General features: G+C 39.7%; 1 protein-coding gene across 2 annotated transcripts in view; it reads right to left on the bottom strand.

The window, feature by feature from the left end:
- Window positions 1-13,676, bottom strand: part of LOC136858677 (serine/threonine-protein kinase Doa) — a 283,440-nt gene extending 269,764 nt beyond the window's left edge. For both annotated transcript variants that reach the window (XM_068225660.1, XM_068225659.1), the window contains exon 1: window positions 13,530-13,676. In XM_068225660.1, coding sequence (XP_068081761.1) covers window positions 13,530-13,643 — 114 coding nt within the window. In that variant the 5' untranslated portion in view covers window positions 13,644-13,676. The remainder of the gene's footprint in view (window positions 1-13,529) is intronic.
- Between the last annotated feature and the right edge of the window lie 10,926 nt (window positions 13,677-24,602).

The following is a 24,602-nucleotide window of genomic DNA, read 5'->3' on the forward strand; positions in this document are numbered from 1 at the left end:
CCTGTCAGTAATACCTGACAACATGATATACAATCGCTTTTGCGAGATACGGAAGTATTTGCACTTCACTGACAATTAGAACATTCCAGCAGACATCAATGATCGGCTTATATGTTTACGTCCTATGATTGACCATTTCAAGCACACCTTTAAATGTTCTTCCCAACCAGAAGAATTTTCATCAGTTGATGAGGCCGATCAAAGCTGAAACAATGTATGAAGAGTAAACCCTAGAAATGGGGCTTCAAAATTTGGGTCTTAATCAGTTCCTCAGGATACATCCATAGCTTTGAGATCTATCAAGGAAAAGTGTAAAATGGTGAAGGTCATTCTGAATTTGGAGCAGTTGGTGATGTTCAGCTGTGCTTTGTTTCTGATCTGTTAATAGTCAGTGCTTGACTGTTAACAAGGTGTACGTTTGAAATTCGTTCTCTCTTCCAGCTATCACAATGACGTACCATAAGAGGTAAAATTCCACATATAATTTAGAAATAATTAACCTCTTTTTAGGAAATCCAGGAAGTAAATTCAGAGTTCGAATGTAGCACGAGTCCTTTTACAATTAATAACTTGTGGGAAAATGAGATATATATATTCCTGATGTTGCATATTTGCAACACTAGCCGGATCTGTTGTCAGATCGCTTCCTGATCTATCACTCTGGTGTTGAATGGTTCGTTATTGATGTAACAACCCTTTGTTGCTGTACATACAATTCAAATTCATATACCAGTTTTGCGATGTGTACTACTACAAGTGGTGGCAGGAAACTTTATCTCATATCTGGGAGGAAATCAGAGTTGAATAGTGTCATTGATTCGATTCACATTTATTTCAGGGGATTCGAGAAGGTGGAGAAGAGAGATGAAGTTTATACTATCTACATAGAACCTCCAAGGGCCTACAGCTCTTCTGGATGAAGACTCGACAGATGACAATGGAGGGCTTATTGAGAACCTGAGTCATATGCAGCTTGCTACAGGAGCTGAACTACTACTTTCCAACCAAGAAAGTATGGAGGAAGATTGCAATGACGAGTGTGATATTGTCTCACCTAATGCTAGTATTGCTTCTACAGGCGCTCACTGTAGCGTTTCTAAACTAAATCCATTCATACATCTTACATGAAAATGGACAAGAGACTTTTCACCACCTTCCCGTATCTTTCCTAATAGTGGCTGCCAAGTCTAGTGACTTTTTCTCTATCGAACTGTTCAAACTTTTCCTTGATGATTTAATTGATTATGCACTACAGCAAATGCGAAACTATGTGTCATTCAAGAACTGTTCAGATTCACTTGTAACCAAGAATGAAGTGCTTTTTCAGAATACTCAATGTCGGGTTATAATATGCTACCTGGTGAGAGCTATTACTGGGATTTGCGTGACAATATGAAATAACTTGATATAATTCAATGAAACTGAACAGGTTTATTCAGATAATGAGATTTTTGCATTTTACCAATAATGACCTTGACCCAAATGGCAAGTTATAGAAGTTGAGGCCTCTTCTCAAGAAATTTAAAGAAAATTTTATAAAGCACTTCATTCCTACCCAACAAATTTTGATGAATCTATGATAGCATACTATGGAAGACACTCGTGTAAACAATTCGTAAGAGGCAAGCCGAACAGGTCTGGCTATAAAGCATTTTATATACCATATTTACTCATATATTAGACCCCTTTTTTCCATACTTCTACAGCCAAAAGGGGGGGGGGGGGTTTCCAATATGCCATAACCTCAAATTTTCTGAAGTGAATACAGACTTGTACTGTAGGCTATAAAAAGTACATGTAAACATTCTACACTATTCTTTAACAAACTTATGAACGTATTAAGAGTTTTACTGGCTATTTTCGTTGGAAGGCAGTACTTCTAAATGTAAAAAGACAAATGGTGAACACTACTTTTACGCCTACATCGAGATAAGAGACAGCACTTTTTAGGTTAGGTATGCTATCAAGAAGTTCCACGACGGGAAGATTAAAAATAAATAATAGGAAAGTTTGCCGCATTTATGGATATCTACAGGTGTGGCGGTAGTGCGTTTTATCATAATGTTGAATTTTGTATGATCATTGCCTCCATTTTTTTATTAAGGCATAGTATGTTTTGTTTGGTGTCTCCGAAAATCGTTAAGTGGGGGCGTAAAATTATTTGTGAGGTACGATGGGGAGTAAAACAATCTGTATCATTGGAATGTTTTATGTTTTAAACCTACTTCCCTCCAAAAAAAAAACTATTGGCCCAAGTTACAGGATATTAAACAATCACTTTGTTAATGATCTTGCCTGCTATATTAATAGCAACAACTCTGAATATTTCTTAACCCTCGAACCGGTAGCTGACGACAGATTGGCAGGTGTGCGCCTATCTCAACCGCCGCCGACGAAAGATCGTCAGGTCTACTTTACCAGTAAATACAGGTAGAAGAAGTTATGAATATCTACGTCAGATGGCAGCATTCATCCGGCATGTTTTCTCCTTGGAATGTTTCAGTGTTCAATACATCCATTTATGTGCGATATATTTGAAATAATATCACTCGTTAATAAATCACCTTGGGAGTGGCGACCCCATTGTAATAACAGCATATATATGCTTCATTCATTACATCCCTGACCCAGTCAATGACTGGAAAACAGGTTGTAGGTTTTTCATATTTGAAATAAATAAAGGTCGCAATTCGTACTGCTTTGAAACACGTGTTGCGACTTGCTTTCATTGCTTACCGTGTGTTATGCACACACGATGGCTACATTTTCGGATTTAAATGATGAAGATATTTTAATGGAATTAAATGCATCTGTAAATTCAAGGCCTTCTGCAGCATAATAGGCAAGTCTTGTGCCACGTGAGGTAGGTTATGAACACCCACCGGTTAGAGCTCTATCAAGTAACGTACTTGTTATTGAATAATTCCTAAAGTATTAACACTATTCACTTAAAATTTGCATGCCCATCATCAGAATTAATTTCTCTACAAAATGTATATTTAAAAATGTTTCAGAAAAATTGATTAGCCATTTATATTTGATGTGTAAGTAAAAATATTGATTTTTTGAGGGGGCATTTAAAGGAGCAGAATATTTTTTAAAATATTACATTGAGGATAAACGGAAACCATTTTTCAAATAGTCCAGTTCATGCTGAATGTTTCGGTGTATTATATGTGCATATTCTGTCAATAATACATCTGTCAGAGTGACATACATCAGGTACTGCAAATGTGTGGTGCACACCCACCGGTTAGAGGGCTAACTAAAGTAATCCAGTTTCCTCACCCCGAGGTGGTGCAGCTCTTTAGACAGGCCCCCATTATTATCGCATATCAACCTCTGTACAAAATAGTACAGTAAAAGAAATGAATATATAAACATCCTTGCACTGGAAACAAATGATGGTAGCTTAATACGAACAAAGGGATCACGGATGAAATGAACAAGTGCTTCAACGTGCTGTTAAACGGAGATGGGGACAACACCACCAATGACTGTAGAATAGGTGAGGCCAAAAACAACAAATACCCATTAACATGGCTTGAGGTAGAAACAGCACTAAAGAGCATGCGAAATGGTAAGTCCCCTCCCCAGGCTTGATGATCTCAGCTCAGAAATGATAAAGGCAGCTGGAATACCAGACTTGAACTGGCTATATAGTGTTATCAGTGATTTGGGAAAGAAACAAAATCCCAGAAGATTGGAGTAAAGGAGTCATCATCCCACGGTTCAAAGGGGGCACCGACAGAAATGTGGAAATTACAGAGGCACCATGCTGTTGTCACACACACTGAAGCTGCTAGAAAAGATCACAGAAATGAAAGGAAGATAGTGGAACCTTTGCTTGAGGAACAACAAAGGATTCAGAAAAGGACAAACTACTGTGGATCTTATATGATGCTTGTTGTTTAAATGGGCCTAACATCGAGGTCATCGGCCCCTAATGGTACGAAATGGAATGACAAATTAAAAGTCCAAAAGCCTCCAATGACCAGAATTCAAAACGTGAGGGCGAGGAATGAATGGATGGATATGATTTTAAAACAATCAGTGGATCCGAACCGCAATGTTTCGCATTCACAGAAACTGACGTGAAACAATAGTATTACTGACCAAGGGACTGCGTCTATAGCATAATACTAAATCAATAACGCTTTTAGTCCAAACGGGTCCAAAATCCAAGTCATCGGCCTCTTATAATGGTACTTATCATTAGGAAAGTAGAACCATGGTATTTGTCATGTTGCGGTACTAATCAAAAGTAAGTAGCTTAGACTCGCGGCATTCCACACAGTGTGGTACTACTCACAGGTAATTAAATTCGCACAGGGAATACAGACCTATGGGGCCGATTGCAGAAACGGTATTTAGACGATGTCTACGGTTAAACAATGCCTAAGCATGGCTGCCACATTGCAGAGACGTTATTTATCACTTAGACACTGTAAAACCGATGCTCAACCGGTCATGTTTAAACACTGCTGAGAGCACTGTTTAACCTCAAGTGAGAGGAGTGAATCACAATTAGAGGTTATGTACCATAAAATATGTAATTTGTATGATCATGTTGAAACGGTTCCGGAAAGAAAGGTTAGTCCGACGGCCTCTCTGTGGGTCGCCCGCTGCTAAACCGCAGCAATTCGTTTGACATGCACGAGGAGATAACAATAAAATAAGGTTTCGCTTTACGAGAGACTTGTTTCTTGAGACTGACAAAGTGACAGTCTGGTAACTGTCAACTTTAATACAATTCTTGGCAACCAATATATTTTATTATGTACATGAGGTAATTTCCATGGAATTATAGGCCACTTCGACTACATACATATCAGAATTACGTGTCCCGATCGTCTGAGGGCTGTCACATATATCAATCAGGAGGGATTCACTTATATTTACTGCCAAGTAAACACACATAATAGTAAAAACTAAAAAGTAGGTTGTATGGGATTTTTATATATATCATCGGCAACTATCAGATAGGAAAAGGCAAGTGGTGGTGATTATCGTTTAAAGAGGACTGAGGAAGAAGAGCCGTGGACATAACAGCCCTAGTATTTGCCTGGAGTAAAAATAGGGAAACTACGAAAAACAATCTTCACGGCTGCCGATGATGCGTTTCGAACCTACGATCTCCAGAATGCAAGCTACATCTATATGGCCCGTACAACACACTCGGTTACACGTTACTATTGCTTCATCTTCCCTTCGTCGAAGCTACCGTATTTATGAGTAGATTACACTCACTGTAACAACGCTATAATGAGATTTAATTTCCACCGAAAGCGATACTCTTATCTGTGGGCAAGTCATGCTCAGCCATATTTGAGTAATGTGTAGGAAGACAAACAGCTGACTGGCGTTCGGCGCGCGCACCGGCGAATTTCATTGGTTGCGACAAGCAAAGAGTTGCATGAAAGATACTTCTATATTCATTTTCAAACCAAAATTGAAACTTTCAGGGATGTCTAGTTAAACATCGACTGAACATTGTTTATGCAATGAAGATCGTGAACGATATAGGCGTTGGTTAGGTAGACGATGTCTAAGGCTTAAAACTAGTCATCGTTTCTGCAATCAGCCCATGGTGTTTTGCACACTGCGGCGCTATTTACAGGCAACGCAAACCTATGACGTTCCTCACAAAAGTGCACTAACCACAGGGACCCGCACTATCCCGGGGTGTTCCTCACGTAGTGGGTACTAAGCATAGGCAAAGCAGAACCATGGTGTCGCTCATCCCATGGTGTTGCTCGTATGGGGGTACGAATCACAGGTACAGTAGAAGCTGCCAACGTACTCTATTGCTACTAATAACAACCCCTATTTGATACCTAACATAGTGGTACTACGCGCAAGTAAAAGCGATCCATGGTGTTCCCCGTGTGGTGGTATTAAGCACAAGTAGTCTCACGGTTCTAATTTTATCATCTCTTGGTCGCCCCTTTTAGTCATCTCTTACGACAGGCAGGGGATACCATGGGTGCATTCTTCGTCTGCGCCCCCACCCACAGGGGGTTGTGTGTTTGGTCTGCGAGAGGAATTTTATTTCCCTCAAGTCCGCTGGCAAGCCAGTTAGGACCCCCATATCCGCCACCTGGGACGCGGCAGTGGGAGTATCACCTCTCCCCCTGCTACGCCAGCGTAGTAGGTTCGTGGGGATCTTATCTTTGCAGTAAAATTGCTGACAGAAAAGTACTGAGAATACAGAAGAAATCTTGCGATTGCATTTGTGGACATTGAAAAAGCCTATGATAGTGTTCCTCGAAACAAGATATGGGATGTCTGGAAGACCTACAGGTGCCTAAGTACTTAATTGACAGTCAAGATGCTATACCAGAAGTGCTACAGCTGTGTCCAGATAGGCAACAGACGATCAAAATGGTTTGAAACAAAGACAGGTGTCCAACAAGGAAGTGCCCCATCACCACTCCCGTTCGTAATAGTAATGGTCATAAAATCTTATCAAGAAAATGGACAGTAAACCAAACGCCCTGGTATTTGCTGATGTGCTTTTATGGGGAGAGACAGAAGCTAAGTTCAGAAGACACTTAACGAATGGAACAATACATTCAAAAATTTTGGACGGAATATATGAACAAAACAAAGGGAGTGGAAATGACCAATAGGGAAAGAACAAGTTCAAATATATTTCTGGAAGGAGTGAAAATCGAATCAGCTTCCCACTTCAAGTACTTCGGAAGCACAATCTCTAACGACAACACTGTTAGACAGGAAATACTCAGGACACAGGAAGCATCAAACTTCTAGAGTCAAGTCAGAAATCTTCTCTGGGACTGCAAAATACCACAAAAATCAAAAACAATCATGTACCACACTTACTTTGTACCAATCCTCACATACAGTTAGAGACATGTACCCTACTAAACAAAGATGTCAGTCGAATCCAAGCAACTGAAATAAGATTCATTAGAACGATGAACTAAACTACCAGAAAGGACAAGATCAGAAATGAAGTGAATAGGAAAGTAGCTGGTATCGAGGTTCCTATTACCAGTGTTATAATGAAACGCAGACTTCCATGGTATGGGCACATAACGAGAATGAACAGGGAAAGACCTGCCAGAAAATATTTGACCTTAATCTCATAGGAAAAGATCACAGGGAAGACCAAGAAAATGCTGGATAGAACTAAGACTGGAGGAGAGAAGACTCAAATGGATGTACTGGAACAGAAGATGTATGAAGACAGGAGATGGCGAGCGCTTGTACACCACACCCGGCAAACTGGAGTTGGAAAGTGATGATCAACCTTCCTACCATTCACAAATCTCTGGCAATACGGTGCCGGGAATGGAATTCAGGCCCTCAAGAACGACAGGTAATTGTGCTAACCATTACACTGACGGTCATTCTTAACTAAAAAAAAAAAAAAACCCACACACGACTGATGCGTGCCTGCAATATGCAGGTTGGACACGAAACTATTCACCTATTTGTGCAATGTCATCAGAGCTGTAGTAGGCCTACGCTACGGAGGCGGACATTTAACTACAAAACACAGATGTACCGCATGACTGACGCGCGTTTTCATTGCGTGGGTCGTACAGACGAAACTATTCAGAAATTTGTGTGATGTCATCAGAGCTGCAGTAAGGCTTGGCTTGTACCTGCTTAGAAGTGGAATCGTTATTCTCTGACGAATTATGTTGGGGGTCTTATATGCAAGATTTATTTTTTTCATTTTCGTCTCGAAAAGCCAGGGGGGGGGTCTAATACACAAGTAAATACGGTATATCAAGGTGAAGCTCCAGGGTACCATGATAATATTAGTAAACATCTTGGAAAGTCAGCATCTGAGATGATTCACTGGATGAATTTTCTGACAATATCAAGCAGCTACATTACAATTTCTATTTTAACAACTTGTTTACGAGCATGAACTTGCTTTCTCATGTAGTCACGTGGGCACACAAGCACTGAAACTGTAACAGAGAACAGAGTCCCTAAGGAATGCATGACCTAATTCCTACAACAGAAATAAAAGGAAAAGATCGAGGTACATACGATTACAAAGTAAGCAATGACGACTTAACTGCTCGCTGGCACAACGCCATAACTGTTGCTTCCACAGCTCGCCCTGTGGCATAGTCATCATGGCTCAATACACCCTGCTTTAGTTAGAATTTACAATACATTGATGGGAGGAACAGATCTTATTCACAACATCAACAGATACCATGTGGCGATTAGGAGAAAAACTGGTGGTGGGCAATTTTTTCCTGGATTCAGCCTGGAAAATGCTTGGTACCTCAGCAACATGTCACAGCCTAAAATGAGGCAGCTTCAGTTCATGCGGGAAGTAGCACAATACTACGTCAAGTCCCATTACACAGCCAAGGGGAGCAGGGCGCCCATCACTCTTGCGCAGGGGGTACAACGGGTGAGACCACCTAGTGATGTACTGTATATTCTAGACAAAGAAAGAAATGGTAGCACAGGGTGGGATGGATAAAATCTTAGTAATTGCTGCTTTTACTGAGAATTCATGGTAAATACCATTCGCATGTGAAACGATACCTGTAGTAGAGTAGAGAAATCTTTACTTCATGCTCACTAGGACCCACCAACCTGCCCAACACCCTGCAAACATCTGAGAAAATGTAACCATTTTCTGTAGGCTTTTATTTTTTATTTTTTATGCCATGGAGCATAGTCTACACGGCAAGAAAAAAGGTAAAAATACAGAGAAGGGCACTCAACGATTATTACATAGAATTTAAAGTTAAAAATATGCTAATTGTTTTAAGATCTTCGCAAATTGGCTGATGATGACACTTAAAATGTGTTGAAACCGGTCCCATTAAACAGGTTGTAACTACTTTTTACCATCTTATTACGGAGTATTGAAAGGTGGATCCTAACCTATAATATTGTACATCTTATTACATAGAATGTTACTTGAAATGATTCCAATTTTACCTTATAATGATCGAGGAAGAGAGATGTGTTCAATACGCTTGCCAGAGACCAACCCACCCGCCCCTAGAAGTATATTTACTTTTATAATAAGAAATACTGTTTCAGACGCCATACTCCATTGCTTATAACGGTGATTGGTTCACGTAAGTAAGAGGATGACGTCAGTGACACCTAGCATGAGGCCGAGAATTTGTTACCAACCATTACAGAAAAAAAAAAACTACGAAGCGGCCAGGGAAGTTTGAAATGGCCTCGGTGCGAAATATAAAGATCATTATTTTATTAGCTTTAAGGTATTTTTGCACCTCGAGGCCAATCTCTGTCATGAGAACAGTGGCTCCCTTTGGGAGCCACACTCCCTTCGAGAGGCTCTTAACTATGGCCGCGGCGCATACTGTCCGCACGGCAAGAAAAAGTCATTCAGAGGTTCTAAAATGCAAGAAATACTTCACAATAACCTCACTTTTCCACAAATCCTCCTACCTGGGGGCTCAGGCCCCCAGACCCCCTTTGCTTTACCGAATGCATATTTCAAATGTAGGTAATACTTCATGATAACCTCACTTTTCCTCAAATCCTCGTACCTGGGGGCTTAGGCCCCCAGACCCCCTATGCTTTCTTTACAGAATGAATATTTGAAATGCAAGTAATACTTCACGATAACCTCACTTTTCCTCAAATAATCGTACCGGGGGGCTTAAGGCCCAGAGTCCCCCTTTGCTTTACTCAATGAATAGTTAAAATGCAAGGAATACTACAAAATTTATTAATAATTAAAAAAACATAATTCAAACAAACATACACTTGACTTAATGGAGAGGAGGGTATAGTTCACCAACGGCCTTAAAAAACTCGTGTACACGAATGTGTAATGGAAAGTTCGATTTGAACAGAAACTCTGCCAGATACCTGACAAAGTGGGCCTTCTTCCTTCCAAACCCTGGAACGGAGAAACTCCCATGCTTCATATGGCACCACATATTTTCAATGTTTTGCGTGTGAACAGGTGGCCTATCATTAGGCATAACCCTTCTATTCCACCTGTTCACACGCCCGCTTCGACCACTGTCTATAAACTGAACCGAATGGTTCACCTGTAAATGAAGGAAACCTTCATCCTCCAGGCAATCGTATGCCTTCCAACAGTCACTGATGATGATAGTTCCGGGCAAAACCCATTCCTGAATGACAGCCAGTAAGGTATGCTTATCACGTCTTTCAACCGGCACAACAAAAAAGTTTTTACAATTGCCCCGTTCGACACCACCAAACACCCACTGTCCCTCAGTATGCCGCCCTCTGTGGTATTTAGACTTGCCGAACTTACTCTCGTCAATTTCGATGAAAATGCCTGGACCACCGATTTTCTTCTTGTTTGTGTGTACCCAATTAATACACACCTCCCGACAGAAACTGCACCAATCAACAATAGTACTTGGTGCGAAACCTAATTCCTGCTTTACAAACGCAGTAATAGGTTTCGGCAAATTACACCACAGTACACAAAAGAGTGCGATGTCAAATAATGGAAGTCTTGAGCCGGCAAAGAAAGCGTTCTTCCTCGCACTCTCTTTCCAGCCGCACTGTTTCCCGCCTTCAACACGACGACAGCACGCAAAAAAAAATCTTATTTTTAAGTGTAGTCAATTTTACACTATGACCGCACTTGCCGCAATTCCTAGTAGTACTAATCAAGCTATGTCCTTCAAGGAAGAGAATTAAATTGTCTTGATTCTGCTTAAAATCGACCGAAAACGTGTTCACCTTAATGGCACACCCAGTACAAACAGCCATTGCTAATCAACAAGAAGACAGCTATAAGGAATGAAAGGAGCCCCAACCAACAGTTGGCAGCATTGTCGTTCCTCTCCGCGCTGCTAGTGCGACAGTGAACTGGCGTGCGCCACCTAGCGGTCGCTAATGTTACTAAACCGTGAGTGCTCTTCTCTGTAGCTTGGCCAGAGAACCATATGCAGACCAACCGTTTTGTCACTAACCTACCTTGACCTATCTATTATCCGCGCACCTTTTCTGGATAGATTTACACTCTAGTGCTGAATTGGTCGACCTCGGCAATCATCGAGATTCGTACTGGCAACCTTTGAAACACAAACTATGAATTACTTATGCATCGCTGTGCGACATCTGGCGTACCCTTTACGTACTAGTACTGTTATTTACGCAGCAGAGCCAAACTATAGAATTCACTCTAGGAATAAGATTTGCATCAAGAAATGTTATATAATGTGTGTGTGTGTGTGACAGTTGTTGGCTTAAGATAACAAAGGTTTAGCAAAATTCATATCGACCGATCATATTATCGATTCAATTCTGATTTCATTTCCATTCAGTTGGCAGTACTACTGGAACTGGAATTGCTCCCTCCTTACTCCTCAAACCTACACAAATCTATCGATAAAAAGTGCGCAGATAATAGACCAATGACGATGTCGCGAGATAGGCCGCTCAGTGGCTCTAACCTGGGGGCTGAAGTCATGCCAATGGTCTAGTCACTACCCGGACCTAACCAATCCAGAACAATGGTTTTGTCGCTCCCCAGACCTAACCAATCCAGCCCAATGGTCTTGTCACTAAGAATGCAGAAATTGTCAGCAAAAATACAGAACAACTTACATTTCCAGCGCATGCACCTAGGCGCGACTGCATTCTCATTTGTTTCTCTCTTGCTCGCGTAGGGCTTGATCATGCAGTGGACAGAGCTGCCAACTGTTCATATAAAGAACTAGTCCTAGTGCAGTGGCGCTACTTTTGAATTTATGAATCTCATGACAAAGCCATTGGTCTGGATCAAGCAAAGGGGGCATAAACCCATTAGTCTGGATCAAGCAAAGAGGGGCATAGAAGCTGCAAAGCGGCCATAGCCTCTAGTATCCCACGTGACACCTCCATTGGTCTGGGCAGTAGTGTATTTCTTGTTCGCAGGTTGGTAACGGAATTTACTTCATTGCTGGGAGTGACATCATGTCCCATTGTGTCACACCCAATGGAAATGCTGGTAAGTAGTTAGGCGATGGACTATGGTGCGTGATAATTCTATTACGTTATAGAAGCAAAATTACTTCTGGGGGACAGCGGGTGGGTTCTTAACTGTCGCAGTGTACACTTCTCTCCCCTACAAGGTATTCCACTTAATATTTCCAACATATTACATCCTTATGCTATAAAAGTAATGTAAGCCTTACTGAATTTCTATCAAGTTGGCAAACCTGCCGAGTGTTACGTGACATCGCCCAAGCCACGCAATGTTGTATCTCTAACCTCACTTTCGCACACCGGGTACGGAAGTTTTACTGTAATGCCATCCGAGCCACGACATGTTGTATCTTTAATCCAACTTTGATAAACGGTCAGTGGAAATTTTAGCGATCTATTAGCATAGGCCCTAGGCTATTAGTCAAGGAAAGGGGTCATATGCTCACTGGAAGCTTTTGCCCTCTTCCATAACAAAATGCAGTCTACTGTACAAATTAGACTTCAAGGACATGAAACTGCTAGAATTCACTTCATAACCAAACCTACCTCAGAGCTAACAAGGCATATATAAATCAACTTAGAAGCCACAGACCCTTAAAAGAACATTTCTCCTTATTCACGCATGCTAGGTCAAGATTAGTACGACTCACCAATATACCAAACTAAATATGACTAACCACCCTAATATAGAACCAACGTTACAATTAGACCTCTACACAACTCCCATAAGCATAGTAAAACTATTACACCGAATGGCATAAAATAAACGAATCTGAATTAAATTATCTGAACTTATATTCACCAAAATACTTGCTACACCAGCAACAAGTTTGGACTCAGCAAATGAATAGACCTAATTCGAATGCAACATCCACATAATAAGAAATACAGGATGGCAATTTCAAGATTTCTCAGGAAATTGTAGGCCTAATGCAATTACAATAGTAACTCTTGTCATCCAGAATCAATACTACTATCCACATTAACTAGCAGAAGATACAAGAAAAATACATCACACACCTGCAGCAAATAATTTACAATACATGCCCAAGATGGTGAAATAATTTTATGATAATACTGACATGATCACCGATTAAACACAATTATAAAATGCTTGCATAAACACTAGTGGAATGAACTGCCACAGCAATTACAAAGTGAACAGAACTGCAACACATGCACACCAGGAAAACTGCCCGTTTGGGAGGAGTGAATAGCTATCATAGTAATGATAAACAGCAGCCAAATATATTTTTAAAAAATAAATAGTACTAAATGACACATTCCCTCAGAAGTATGTTGAAACAAAAATGTAGGGTTATCTAAGAACAAAACTAAATCTTACATCTGCTGTATAAACTATATGTCAGAAAACTATTAAGAACTGAGGATTTCCAATAGAGCGAAGAACACTTCATAAGTAACGGCTCTTGAATACATCCAACATACGCCAACGCAGAGCAATCGACGCCATTTTACAATGCTGTAAACTTGTATCAGGAAGTGATAGAAAAATAGGAAAACTCACAAACCAGCAAGATATAAAGAAAATACTCTTAATTCCAATACAATTATGTATTTCCTCTTACATTAGCTGATGACGATGAACTCAATTTTCCGGAAAAGAGCCCAAACAAAGATGTAATACAGCTTTTCACAACAGAACCTTGCAAAACTTCACCACGAATCAGCGACCAGAACATCGGATCGATGCCGATTGGAGTGCGTCCGCTTTACGTCATATGTTACGCTACAAAATGGCGCTTCAACCGTGGAGATGGAAGACTAGGCAAGCTTCAAAATAAACACTAAATATATTTCACTCTTGATATTAACAATCCATAATCCCCAAAAAATATGATACAGTGTTGTTATAGAATATAGAACATCTTATTTACTAATACAGCTATACTATTATAGACTATGTTCAATTAAATCTCTCAACATACATTACATTGCATTAAGCTCTTTGATACTGATGCACGAATATTCTCCTTGACGCATATTCTCTTTGCCTTGACGAAGATATTCCTGCCGATTCCTGCAAACACGTAAAATATATAAAAAGACCGGTTCGTTTTCTCGCCCCTCTACGGGACGCAGGTCATATTCTGACCAGCTAAGACTCGTGAAACAGGACTCCCCTTCCACATACCACCATTCAGTCCAACATCATTCTGTGAAGGAGATAGCACCCAAGACCTAATCGGTCGGAGGGCTACAATCCTCATCAGAACCTAATCTTTGGTTTCTGTGTGAGACTAGGGGCATGGCCAAGAGTATTTCAAGGGTCAATTCCAACGTTAACCGGCTCACTTGAAAGGGTCGGTTGCTCCGTGTATTAATAGAAACACGTTGATTAAATCTAGAGATATATTTTAACTGGAAAAGTCACAAGACGGAATATTCATAACTAGGCCTATATAAAAACAGTTATATTGTTTTCTACACCCTTATACTTCGTTCTTAACTCATTACAAATTTAAAGTTTTCTAGCCTATCGAAACACTAATTAAAACACATATAGAACTATAACATACCTGTAAAAAATTACGTATTTATAAACAAAGAATTATAGATCTTCAGTTTTGTGGGAAGTGGAAGATAAGGACAAAAAGGCCAGATAAACGAAATAGGAAAAGACAAAAAGATTAAAATAAATGTAGATGGCAAATTTTTAAATATCAATAAATGTAGAACACTCAGAACAATAAAGTATGTGGACCAGGTGGGATTTACTATGAACATATCAAAAGCATTGCGCCATACTTTTTTGACCAATGGACGGACACCTTTAACGAATGCCTGAAACAAGGTACAGTGCCAAAAATCTGGCGGCAAGCCACGCTGAAGCTGTTACATAAAGGTAAAGGAGATAGGTATTGAAGATCCGAATGCATACAGGGGCATAACATTATAATGCACAGCCTTCAAAATCCTAACGAGTCTCCTGAACAACCGCCTGTACGAGATGATAGAGAAATTCATCCCTGAAGAGCAATTAGGGTTCACCAAGGGCAAATTGACTTTACACGCTGTGAAATGTCTTATGAGCGAAATTGAGGAAGCTCTGAAGAATCCGAGAGGAAAGCTCCATGTAGGTATGTGACTTTCGTGGACTGTACCAAGGCATTTGACCTCATAAGCAGGTCCATGATAATAGAAAAGCTGGAAGGGTACATAGGGGAAAATTACATCACAAGAATTATTAGGAATATACTTGGACATAACCTGGTACAGACAGACAGACGACAGTGTTGACCGATCTGGACCGCTAGAACAGACAAATGGCGTGTTACAAGGAGATTAACTTAGCCCGCTATTGTTCAATATAGCCACATCAGATATCACCAAATACATCAAAGCAGACGTCAAAATGCTGGCCTATGCCGACGACATGGTTCTTATGTCACCCGACATAACAAAACTTCAAGGAGCCTTTGACCAACTGGAAAAGTGGGCCACAAGAAATGAACTGCAACTTAACGAAAAGAAAACCGTGACAATGACGTTCAGGAAAGAAAGTAGATCAGCAGCCAATGACAAGATCTCATACAAGAATGAGCCACTAGCAATCGTCCCACACTTTAAATACCTAGGGATCACCTTGCAGACATATAGAACTGTTTTTTGGTGTATGTCAAAGAAAGAATAACAGCTGCAACCTTAACCATGACTAGTGTAAAAAAAAAATCTACCAAAGATCCCGCTGGCAACCACAATGGAAATATTTAAATTGAAAATTATCCCCGTAATAACATATGGTATGGCATTCATTTGGGAGCACCTTACCAAAAGCAATCTAGTAGATATAGAAAAAGTGACAGCCAAATTCTTTAAAAAATCTCTATGCGTATCAAAGTACACCCGATCGCGCCTGGTATATGTGCTGGCAAGAGAAACTTTTTTCATAGAAGATCTCTACCTACACCAGCATATCAGAATTTGCTCATAGACTTTCAGAGAAAAAGGGAAGGAATATGGCTGGAGTTCTACTCTACAGACGCTATGTTAAACAGTGAATGGAAAAAGCCCGGATATGAACTTAAGACACATAATGATGCAATTTGCTGTTCATAGTTTTCACCACCGGATATGCAGCAGAGCCAGCTACCATGAACCAAACAAATTACAGTGTTTATGCAAATTGTGAGGGAAAAGCTGTGAGAGGTACCGCGCAATATCATGCTGGAACAGATTAGTCTCACTGACAAAATTCTGTCTCGATGAAAATGAGAGCTAAATTTTTCTTTGCACATTGTGCGAATCTTTTCTCTATTATTATAGATGGCCCCTCAGTGAGTGTTGAAGCTTGTCTTCATGATGAAGCCGAGAAGCAGAAATGAGATTGATGGGGCTGAGAAGAAATGAACGTAGAAGAACTGAGATGGATGAGGAGAGAGCCAATACATCTGTAGATGATGGAGTAGGATGTGGAGATAGTCATTGTTTTTGCCCTTTTCTGTTTTCTTTCTTTTTCTCTATTTCACCCTCTTCTCACACTGACCTGTCATTCTGTTTTTCCTAGTATGGTCTCCTTTCATTGATCCTGTTTTTCTATGTATGACTTGAATTGCACTTGTTTGTCCCTTTCCATGTCAGTCTTGCTGCAATAGTACTTTCTGACCGAGTGAGGAAAGCAATGGCAAAATACCTCACTCCTCATCTTGCCTAGTATGCCTCATTTTGGTGCTGCCATTGGTTTTTGAGGTTTCCTTATAACCGCATAACCTTTGGTGGTGCTATTTGAGGATCCAACCAGCCTCTGGGCTGATGACCTAACAGACAGACAGTCCCTTTCCATTGTCTACTAATCTATTGCTGACTAAATACTTCTGCCTTCTGTAAACCCTCAACCGAGAAAGTTGGCCATGCGGTTAGGGTCGTGCAGCTGTGAGCCTGCATTCGGGAGATGGTGGGTTCAAACCCAACTATCGGCAACCCTGAAGATGATTTTGCATGGTTTCCCATTTTCACACTATCCAAACACTGGGGCTGTACCTTCATTAAGCCCATGACCACTTTCTTCCCACTCCTAGCCCTTTCCTATCCCATTGTCGCCGTAAGACCTATCTGTGTCAGTGCGACGTAAAGCAAATTGTAAATCCTCAATACAGAATGTCACTTTGTTATTCGTACATCACATAATTCAACACTGAAATTTCCATTCACCACTAAGTTATACAAAAACACTATCGTACATTATATTGCTGTATAACGAAGGTAATGACAAGATGCAAGCATGAAAGTGATATAAAAGGTTGACTCTGCAACCGGCCACCTTAGTTACAAGGAATTAACTTGCTACTCATTTCTGGTGTAGGCTGAGTAAACCTCATGATCATGTGGTTCTTGAGAAGTAGAAATCTCATTTACCAAGCTCGATAGCTGCTGTTGCTTAAGTGCGGCCAGTATCCAGTAATCGGGAGATAGTGGGTTCGAGCCCCACTGTTGGCAGCCCTAAAGATGGTTTTTCGTTGTTTCCCCTTTTCACACCAAGCAAATGTCAGGGCTGTGCCATAATTAAGACCATGGCCGCTTCCTTCCACTTCCTAGGCTTTCCCTATCCCATTGTCGCCATAAGACCTATCTGTGTCAGTGCAACATAAAGCAAAATAGAAAAAAAGAAAAAGAAATCTCATTTCAAAATTTTTTGACTTCCTGACGGAGAATCTAACTTACCACCTTCCTGATGAACCAAGCATGATTTTACTGTCCGGCTAAAACGTTTTTCCACCTCCCGTGGGTGGGGGATGCAGATGAAGAATACACCCATGGTACCCCTGCCTGTCGTAAGAGGCGACCAATGGATGATCGAATTAGAGCTATGAGACTACTTGTAATTAGTACCACCATGCGGGGAACACCATGGGTCGCTTTTACTTGTGTATATTACCACTATGTTAGGTACAAAATAGGCTTGTAATTAGTAGCAACAGAGTGTGCTGTCAGCTTTTACAGTACCTGTGATTAGTACCACTATATGAGCTACACCATAGTTCCGGCTTGCCTATGATTAGTACCCACTATATGAGGAACACCACGGGATAGTACGGGTCCCTGTGGTTAGTACACTTACGTGATGAACACCCTAGGTTTGCGTTGCCTGTAAATGGCGCCGCAATATGCGAAACATCGTAGGTCTATATTACATGTGCGAATTTCATTACCTGTGAGTAGTACCATAATGTGTGGAATATCGCGTGTCTACACTACTTTTGATTAGTACTGCAACATGACAAATACCATGGATCTACTTTACTAATGATAAGTACCATTATGCGGGGCTGATGACTTGGATTTTGGACCCCTTCAGACTACAAGCATCTTCGATTCAGTATTGTGCTATAGAAGCAGTCCCTTGGTCAGTAATACTATTGTTTTACGTCAGTTTCTGTGATTGTGAGGCATTGCGGGTCGGATCCACTGATTGTTTTAAATTCATATCCATCTATTCATTCCTCATCCTCACGTTTTGAATTCTGGTCAGAGGAGGATTTTGGATTTTTAATTTGTCATTCCATTTCATCTCATTTCGTACCATTAGGGGCCAATAACCTAGATGTTAGGCCCCTTTAAACAACAAGCATCATCATCATCATCAGCAGCAGCAGCAGCAGCAGCAGCAGCAGCAGCAAAATGTTTTCCATTCCTATACACACAATCACCACTGATCTGCATTTAGGACAGTTGCCCACGTGGCAGGTTGTCTATCAGTTGTTTACTAAATCTCTTCTTAAATAATTTCAAAGAATTTGGAAATTTGTCAAACATCTCCTTTGGTAAATTATTTCAAACCCTAACTCCTCTTCTAAACACAAATATTTGCCCCAATTTGTCCTTTTGAATTCCAACTTTATCTTCATATTGTGATGTTTCCTGCTTTTAAAAACACCAATCAAATTATTCATGTACTAATGGCATTCCATGCGTCCCAGAATATACTGCTTAGTCCAGCAGCTCGTCTCCTTTTTCAAGTCTTACCAGCCAAAACTTTGCAATATAGGTATATTTGTAATGCTTCTCTTTTGTCGATATTCACCTTGAACAAATCGATCTGCTTTTGTTTAGATTGTTTGCAGTTCTGTAATCAGGTAATTCTGGTAAGGGTCCTACACACTGAAACAATACTCTAACACTGGCCGCATATTGGATGGATGGATGGATGGATGGATGGATGGATGGATGGATGGATGGATGGATGGATGGATGGATGGATGGATGGATGGATGGATGGATGGATGGACGGACGGACGGACGGACGGACGGACGGACGGAGTGTAATCAAGATTATGACTGGTTTCTATGTCTACAACTTGAACAAACCAGCGCCATTGACCTCAACAAACATTTCCTCATTAATAAAATTACATTACACAACAGTTGGTGGACATTGGTGTCACTCTTAAAAAAAAAAAAGTATTTTTCAACAAAGGCTCATGAAATTTGAAAATGTTATCATGCTTTAGATGTTTTATAGTTTTCAGTATTTTTAAGTAAGGTAGAAACTAGTCCCATTACTGATTTAATGAGAATATAACCAATTTTTAAAATGAAAACATAGTTATATTGTCATTGATATTTACGAATTGTATAAGCGAACCCTCTCTTACCCCATATAATGTAACGTAAGTGAATGGTGATGACGATGCTGTGGAAGCTTTAAGTGACAATTGCTTCCATTGGCAGCAAATAGAATAAGACATTCCAATGAAGCATTTCTCTTTTAATTTTGCTGCCAGGAGAGTTCCCTGGCAACAACACTCTGTTGAACGAAAACAGTATTAATGCATTTAGTAACCAAAATAAAAACTTGCTACTGCTACCAGTATGTATGTATGTATGTATGTTCAGTCTGTCAGCGCTAACACTGGTGGGATCCTCAACAGCTCTGCCATCAGCTGTCATAGATGGCCTAGGCATCAATGAAGAGGCACACTAGGGAAATGAGGAGTGAGGTAGTTTAATGCTCAAATTTGTGAATTTAATAAATGTTCTAATGTGAAAGAAGACAGTGTTGACGCATTTAGTAACCAAGATAAAAACTTGCTACTGCTACCAGTACAATGCTCAAATTTGTGAATTTAATAAATGTTCTAATGTGTTTGATAACTTAAGAGTAAACAAATTATATCACATATGGATAACTTTTAATAGTTATATGTTGAGCCCATTTTGAAGTGCTCATTTAATTAATCAGTCATTTATTCAAATGTACAGAGAATATTTCATTTTTGTTAAGTACTAGTAACTGGCAGGAAACATCTACATTCAGCAGCACATGTCGCAATTTCTGCAGGGAGCTTGGAGCTCAGGTTTGTTTGCTCACCAGCTAAGTTTGGAATGTGGAATTTCGACATGATGCACACAAAGCCGAACAAGAACCCCAACGGACAACAATTCGGATGCCCGGCGAGAGGCTAGGGTCGCTTATGAGAGATGGCTGAAGTAAGCATCAGGTACGTGATGTGTTGAGCCAATGAAACGATAGAGCCATCGTCAACATGACTAGGCATTTGGTCTAGGGAAGAGATGGCTCCAATTGAGGATACGACGGCGTCTTCAAGGATGAGTCAATAAAAACGATTAATAAAAAGGATGACCGTGTCAGTTAGTTACCCTATTATTCGGCGAGATTCTGTGCAGGTAACATCGTAGGAAGAAGTTTTTGTTTACGCGAGTGATCGTGTGGGGAATTGAAAATTTTTGTTGGAAGACACTCAGTCCGCATTTAATCTATTCAAGTTTTCTAATACTGGGAGAATGGCATTTAACTTACGATTACCAAAGTTCCATTTAATCATTTCAAAATGCATGGTAGCCTGCCTGTGTAAATAGTTTTCCGAGGGCATAAACTTTACAATTTCTAGTCCAGCCTTGTATAAATGGGAAATATTTGACCTAGTTATGGGAGTAGATAAGAGAAGCGGTTCGGCGACTGAATGGGAACTGGTTTCACGGTCAGTGGAAATTACTCCCGGCTGTAGTATTCTAGTAACCAGCAGGTTGATCTTGACCTAGTTTCTACATCGTGAATGAGGGGATGTTTTAGACGACATCTGGAAGCAGAAGCAGCAACGGAAAATATGACATCACCATTCTACCCACGATGGAGACAAAAGGACTGATCCAAGTCTTTTCTAAAGGCAACATCATCATCGATATGGCTGGCTAAAAACAAGATGGGGTCGGCTGTCTCCTGAAGATGGGTGGTCAAGTCAACATAACAGATGAGTACAGAGTTTTGAATGTAATTATGTGAGTGTGAACGTGTTTAATGTTGCAAAAGGGAATATTTGATATTTAATTTCAGTAGATGTAGCTTTGTTTGGAAGGACTACGTCCTATTTAAAGTAAATGAGAGGAAGCTTGTTAATGTAAATATAATTATAACATAAATATATAACATACATAACATAAATGTGGGCCATTTGAATGAGGTCACAGCTTGCTTTTTTACATTTTATTCTGATTTATTTAGCTGAGTGCTTAGCGTAATTTATTTTACGAGTCAGTTTCTTATTTTAGCCTCATATTTATTTTGATTTGTTTTGCTTTGATGTTTGAGATGCAGTGTACGTCTCGGGGCTTAATTGTAAATGTAAATAAGGATTCAAATTAAAGTCAGGAAGGACTAGATTAAAGTATTATTAATGGGAGCTCAAAGTGAACAGAAACATCCCATCATGTTTTCTGTGATTTATTGCATGATATGTAAATGAGAGTGTGTAAGACGAAGGAGTGTGGATCCACGAATTTGTTGGCATCATCTTCACGACTATTTTGTATATCTAGGTTGTAAATTAGTAATTGATTCACGAGTTCCACGAACGCTGTTTCGTACTTCGAGTTCTGAATATTAGAAAAATTTCTGTAAAATGTTTTATTATTATTATTATTATTATTATTATTATTATTGTTGTTGTTGTTGTTATTATCATCATCATCAATACAAGTTTCTCGCGATGTAGGATTGAGATATTTCAGTAACTTTCCGATGTTCAGACATGATCGATTGTCAATGTGGCAATTTCTTAGTTTCAGTTTAACATAATTATTTAATACAGAGTTGGCCACTTTATTATTCATGTTTACTTTGAGCGTGAGTGCTTTGATTTGTGACCAGCACAGTCTTGTTTCTTTCCATGCGAGCAAATGTTAGATGACGTCCTTCATATTTCTTTGGGTTTTATGCAACTTTAGGACATGAGATTTTATTTAGTGTGATTTTGAGAAAGAGGATGCGATCCTCATCTGAAAGGACTGCATTTTCTTGATTATGTGACTTGCCTCGGGTAGACTGTTGTGCAGCTTGTGTAAAGGATTGGACCCTGTGGTTTTGGTGTTTGCTGCATTATTTTGGGAGACGTGGATCTCCACTTTGTGTCATTCCGCCGTGTGTTGGCGAGGATGATATGTTGTCTACCGAGGAGAGTATTATTTGAGCGGCCTATAACTTCATGATTTTACTGCTTCTGTCCATGTCTCTACGGTTGTTTCAGTTGACAGGAGTTTTATATCACAACGTTTTGTTTGAATTTTCTTTTAATGATATAACCCCTAGCAAAAAGGAATATTTTGTGTCATGTAATCTCTTCCAGGATACAATGTTGAATTATGTGTTGAAAAGTAAAACCTACTTGGTCATTTTTTTTCATTTTTATGAATTTGTGTCGTGTAATTTTAATTTCAGGAATCCACGTTGATTTGTGCGTGATATTGTAAAGTCCACCAGTTTATTGATTTTATGTCATATAATTATTTTTCAGGAACCTGCGTTGAATAGGAAGTGTTGCTTAACATGTAATTATGTTTCCTTTTATTTCCATTGAGGCTTTGAGTGGATGCGAGTTGCGTGAATGCTGCATGCATTTCTTGGTGAGCCCTGGAAAATATGATATCATGTTTTTGTTTCTTTGAATGTATATACTTTGCCTATACTTTGCCATTTATTTGATTTTGATTTTTTTGTGTGGTTCCAATCCACATTCTTTGTTGTGATCATGAGCTTGGTCATGACTCGAGATGTATATATTTCGTGCGTAGGATGTTTTACCACTCAGCGTGTTATATATTGTACAGATAGGTAAGGTATATTAGATAGTATCTTGCCTGTTATACTCATGTTTTTCTTTGTGTACGGCAATCCTTTCGATACTTAAGCATTTAACCAAACGCAAGGTTTCATTTCTATTAGAGCATAGTAGGACAAAGTTATACCCTAAAGAAATAATCTTCTGTCTACGCGTTTAACTTTGTTGGTAATCCCTGAGTACGGCAGTTCTTGTGAATTTCAAACTTTAGGCCTAATTGCAATTTTCATTTCTATTTGTGCTTATTAATAACCTATTGTAATTAGGATACGTTTGAACGTAGCTTAAAAACTGTTGTAGTGTATTATAGTGACTTATTAGGATTTAGAGTGCTTATTCTATTATTTTGAGTAGTCTTGCAAATTTTAAACTTTAATTGTAATTTTCATTTCAGATCGTGCTTAGTAATAATCTGTTGTATTATAATTAGGTTACGTCTGAACGTAGTTTAAAATCATTGTAGTGTATTATAGTAGGTATTTTATTATAAATTAGTGCGTTTATTCTATTACTGTGAAATATTTGTGTAGTACCGTATAGTATCTGTAGTATCTATAGTATCTGTGGTATCTGTATTAACTCTCTTACTAGAATTCCGTTGCAGTAATTAGGGCAGACTTAACTGCAGTTTAGAATTGTGTAGAACTAATTCTTGTGTATTACTTTCAGTTTTCAGTAATTAACAGCAATTTTCATTCTGTTACGGTGTTGTAGAAAAAAGAATTCGTACAACTAAGTACCGGTAGTATTGTAGTGTAGTAGTAGCTTATATTAATTACCTTGTTCTTGTGTGATTTTTGTGAACTATCCTAGACAATATTTCTTTCCTTTCATTTTTATTTGCACAGAATAAGTTATTTTATTATTCCTTTTCTTCCTATTATTCCATAAATAATGGCTAAGCAGTGCAACTGTAGGAACTGTGGGTGTGGCCAGGCATTGAGGAGTATGAGGGAGGAGTTGGAGAGTTTGAGGGAGATAATTCGAATTCACTCAGAGGACAGGAAAGAAGTAGGCCTCCCTCAAATAAAGTACAGGATACAGTAGGTGTAAAGGAGGGATGGGAAGGAAATGGGGGAATTGTAGAAGACAGGTGGTCTAATGTTTTAAGGGGAAGGAGATTGCAGGCTAAGGGCTCTGTTCAGGATCAGAATTCAGGACAGGTGTCTGTTAGAAATCGGTACGAGTCACTGCAGGTAGAACAACCGAGGGAAGCTGACGAACAGGGAACTGTTGCTGAGATGTGTGGAAGTAGGAGGAAGGGAAAAGGTAGGAAAGGGAAATGTAGTGTCGTGGAAAGGAAAAGACAGGTGGAACAGGGTCATGGGAGGGAGAAAAGGGAGGAGGAAGCAGCTTCTGCAGCAATGAGAGAAGATAGGGCTGACCAGGAGGGGAGGGGATCAAATGAGGTGGGTAGGGTTGAGGCTCTGGTCATGGGGGATTCCATCGTTAGACATGTCGGGAAAGTGTGTGGAGGAAAGGGAACCAGGATAGAGTGTTATCCAGGAATTAGGTTGAGGCAGATGTTGAGGAAAGTAGAAGAGAAGGAAGAGGGAAAGGAGAAGGTGG

Source organism: Anabrus simplex, chromosome 1, assembly GCF_040414725.1.
Source record: "Anabrus simplex isolate iqAnaSimp1 chromosome 1, ASM4041472v1, whole genome shotgun sequence".
NCBI lineage: Eukaryota > Metazoa > Arthropoda > Insecta > Orthoptera > Tettigoniidae > Anabrus > Anabrus simplex.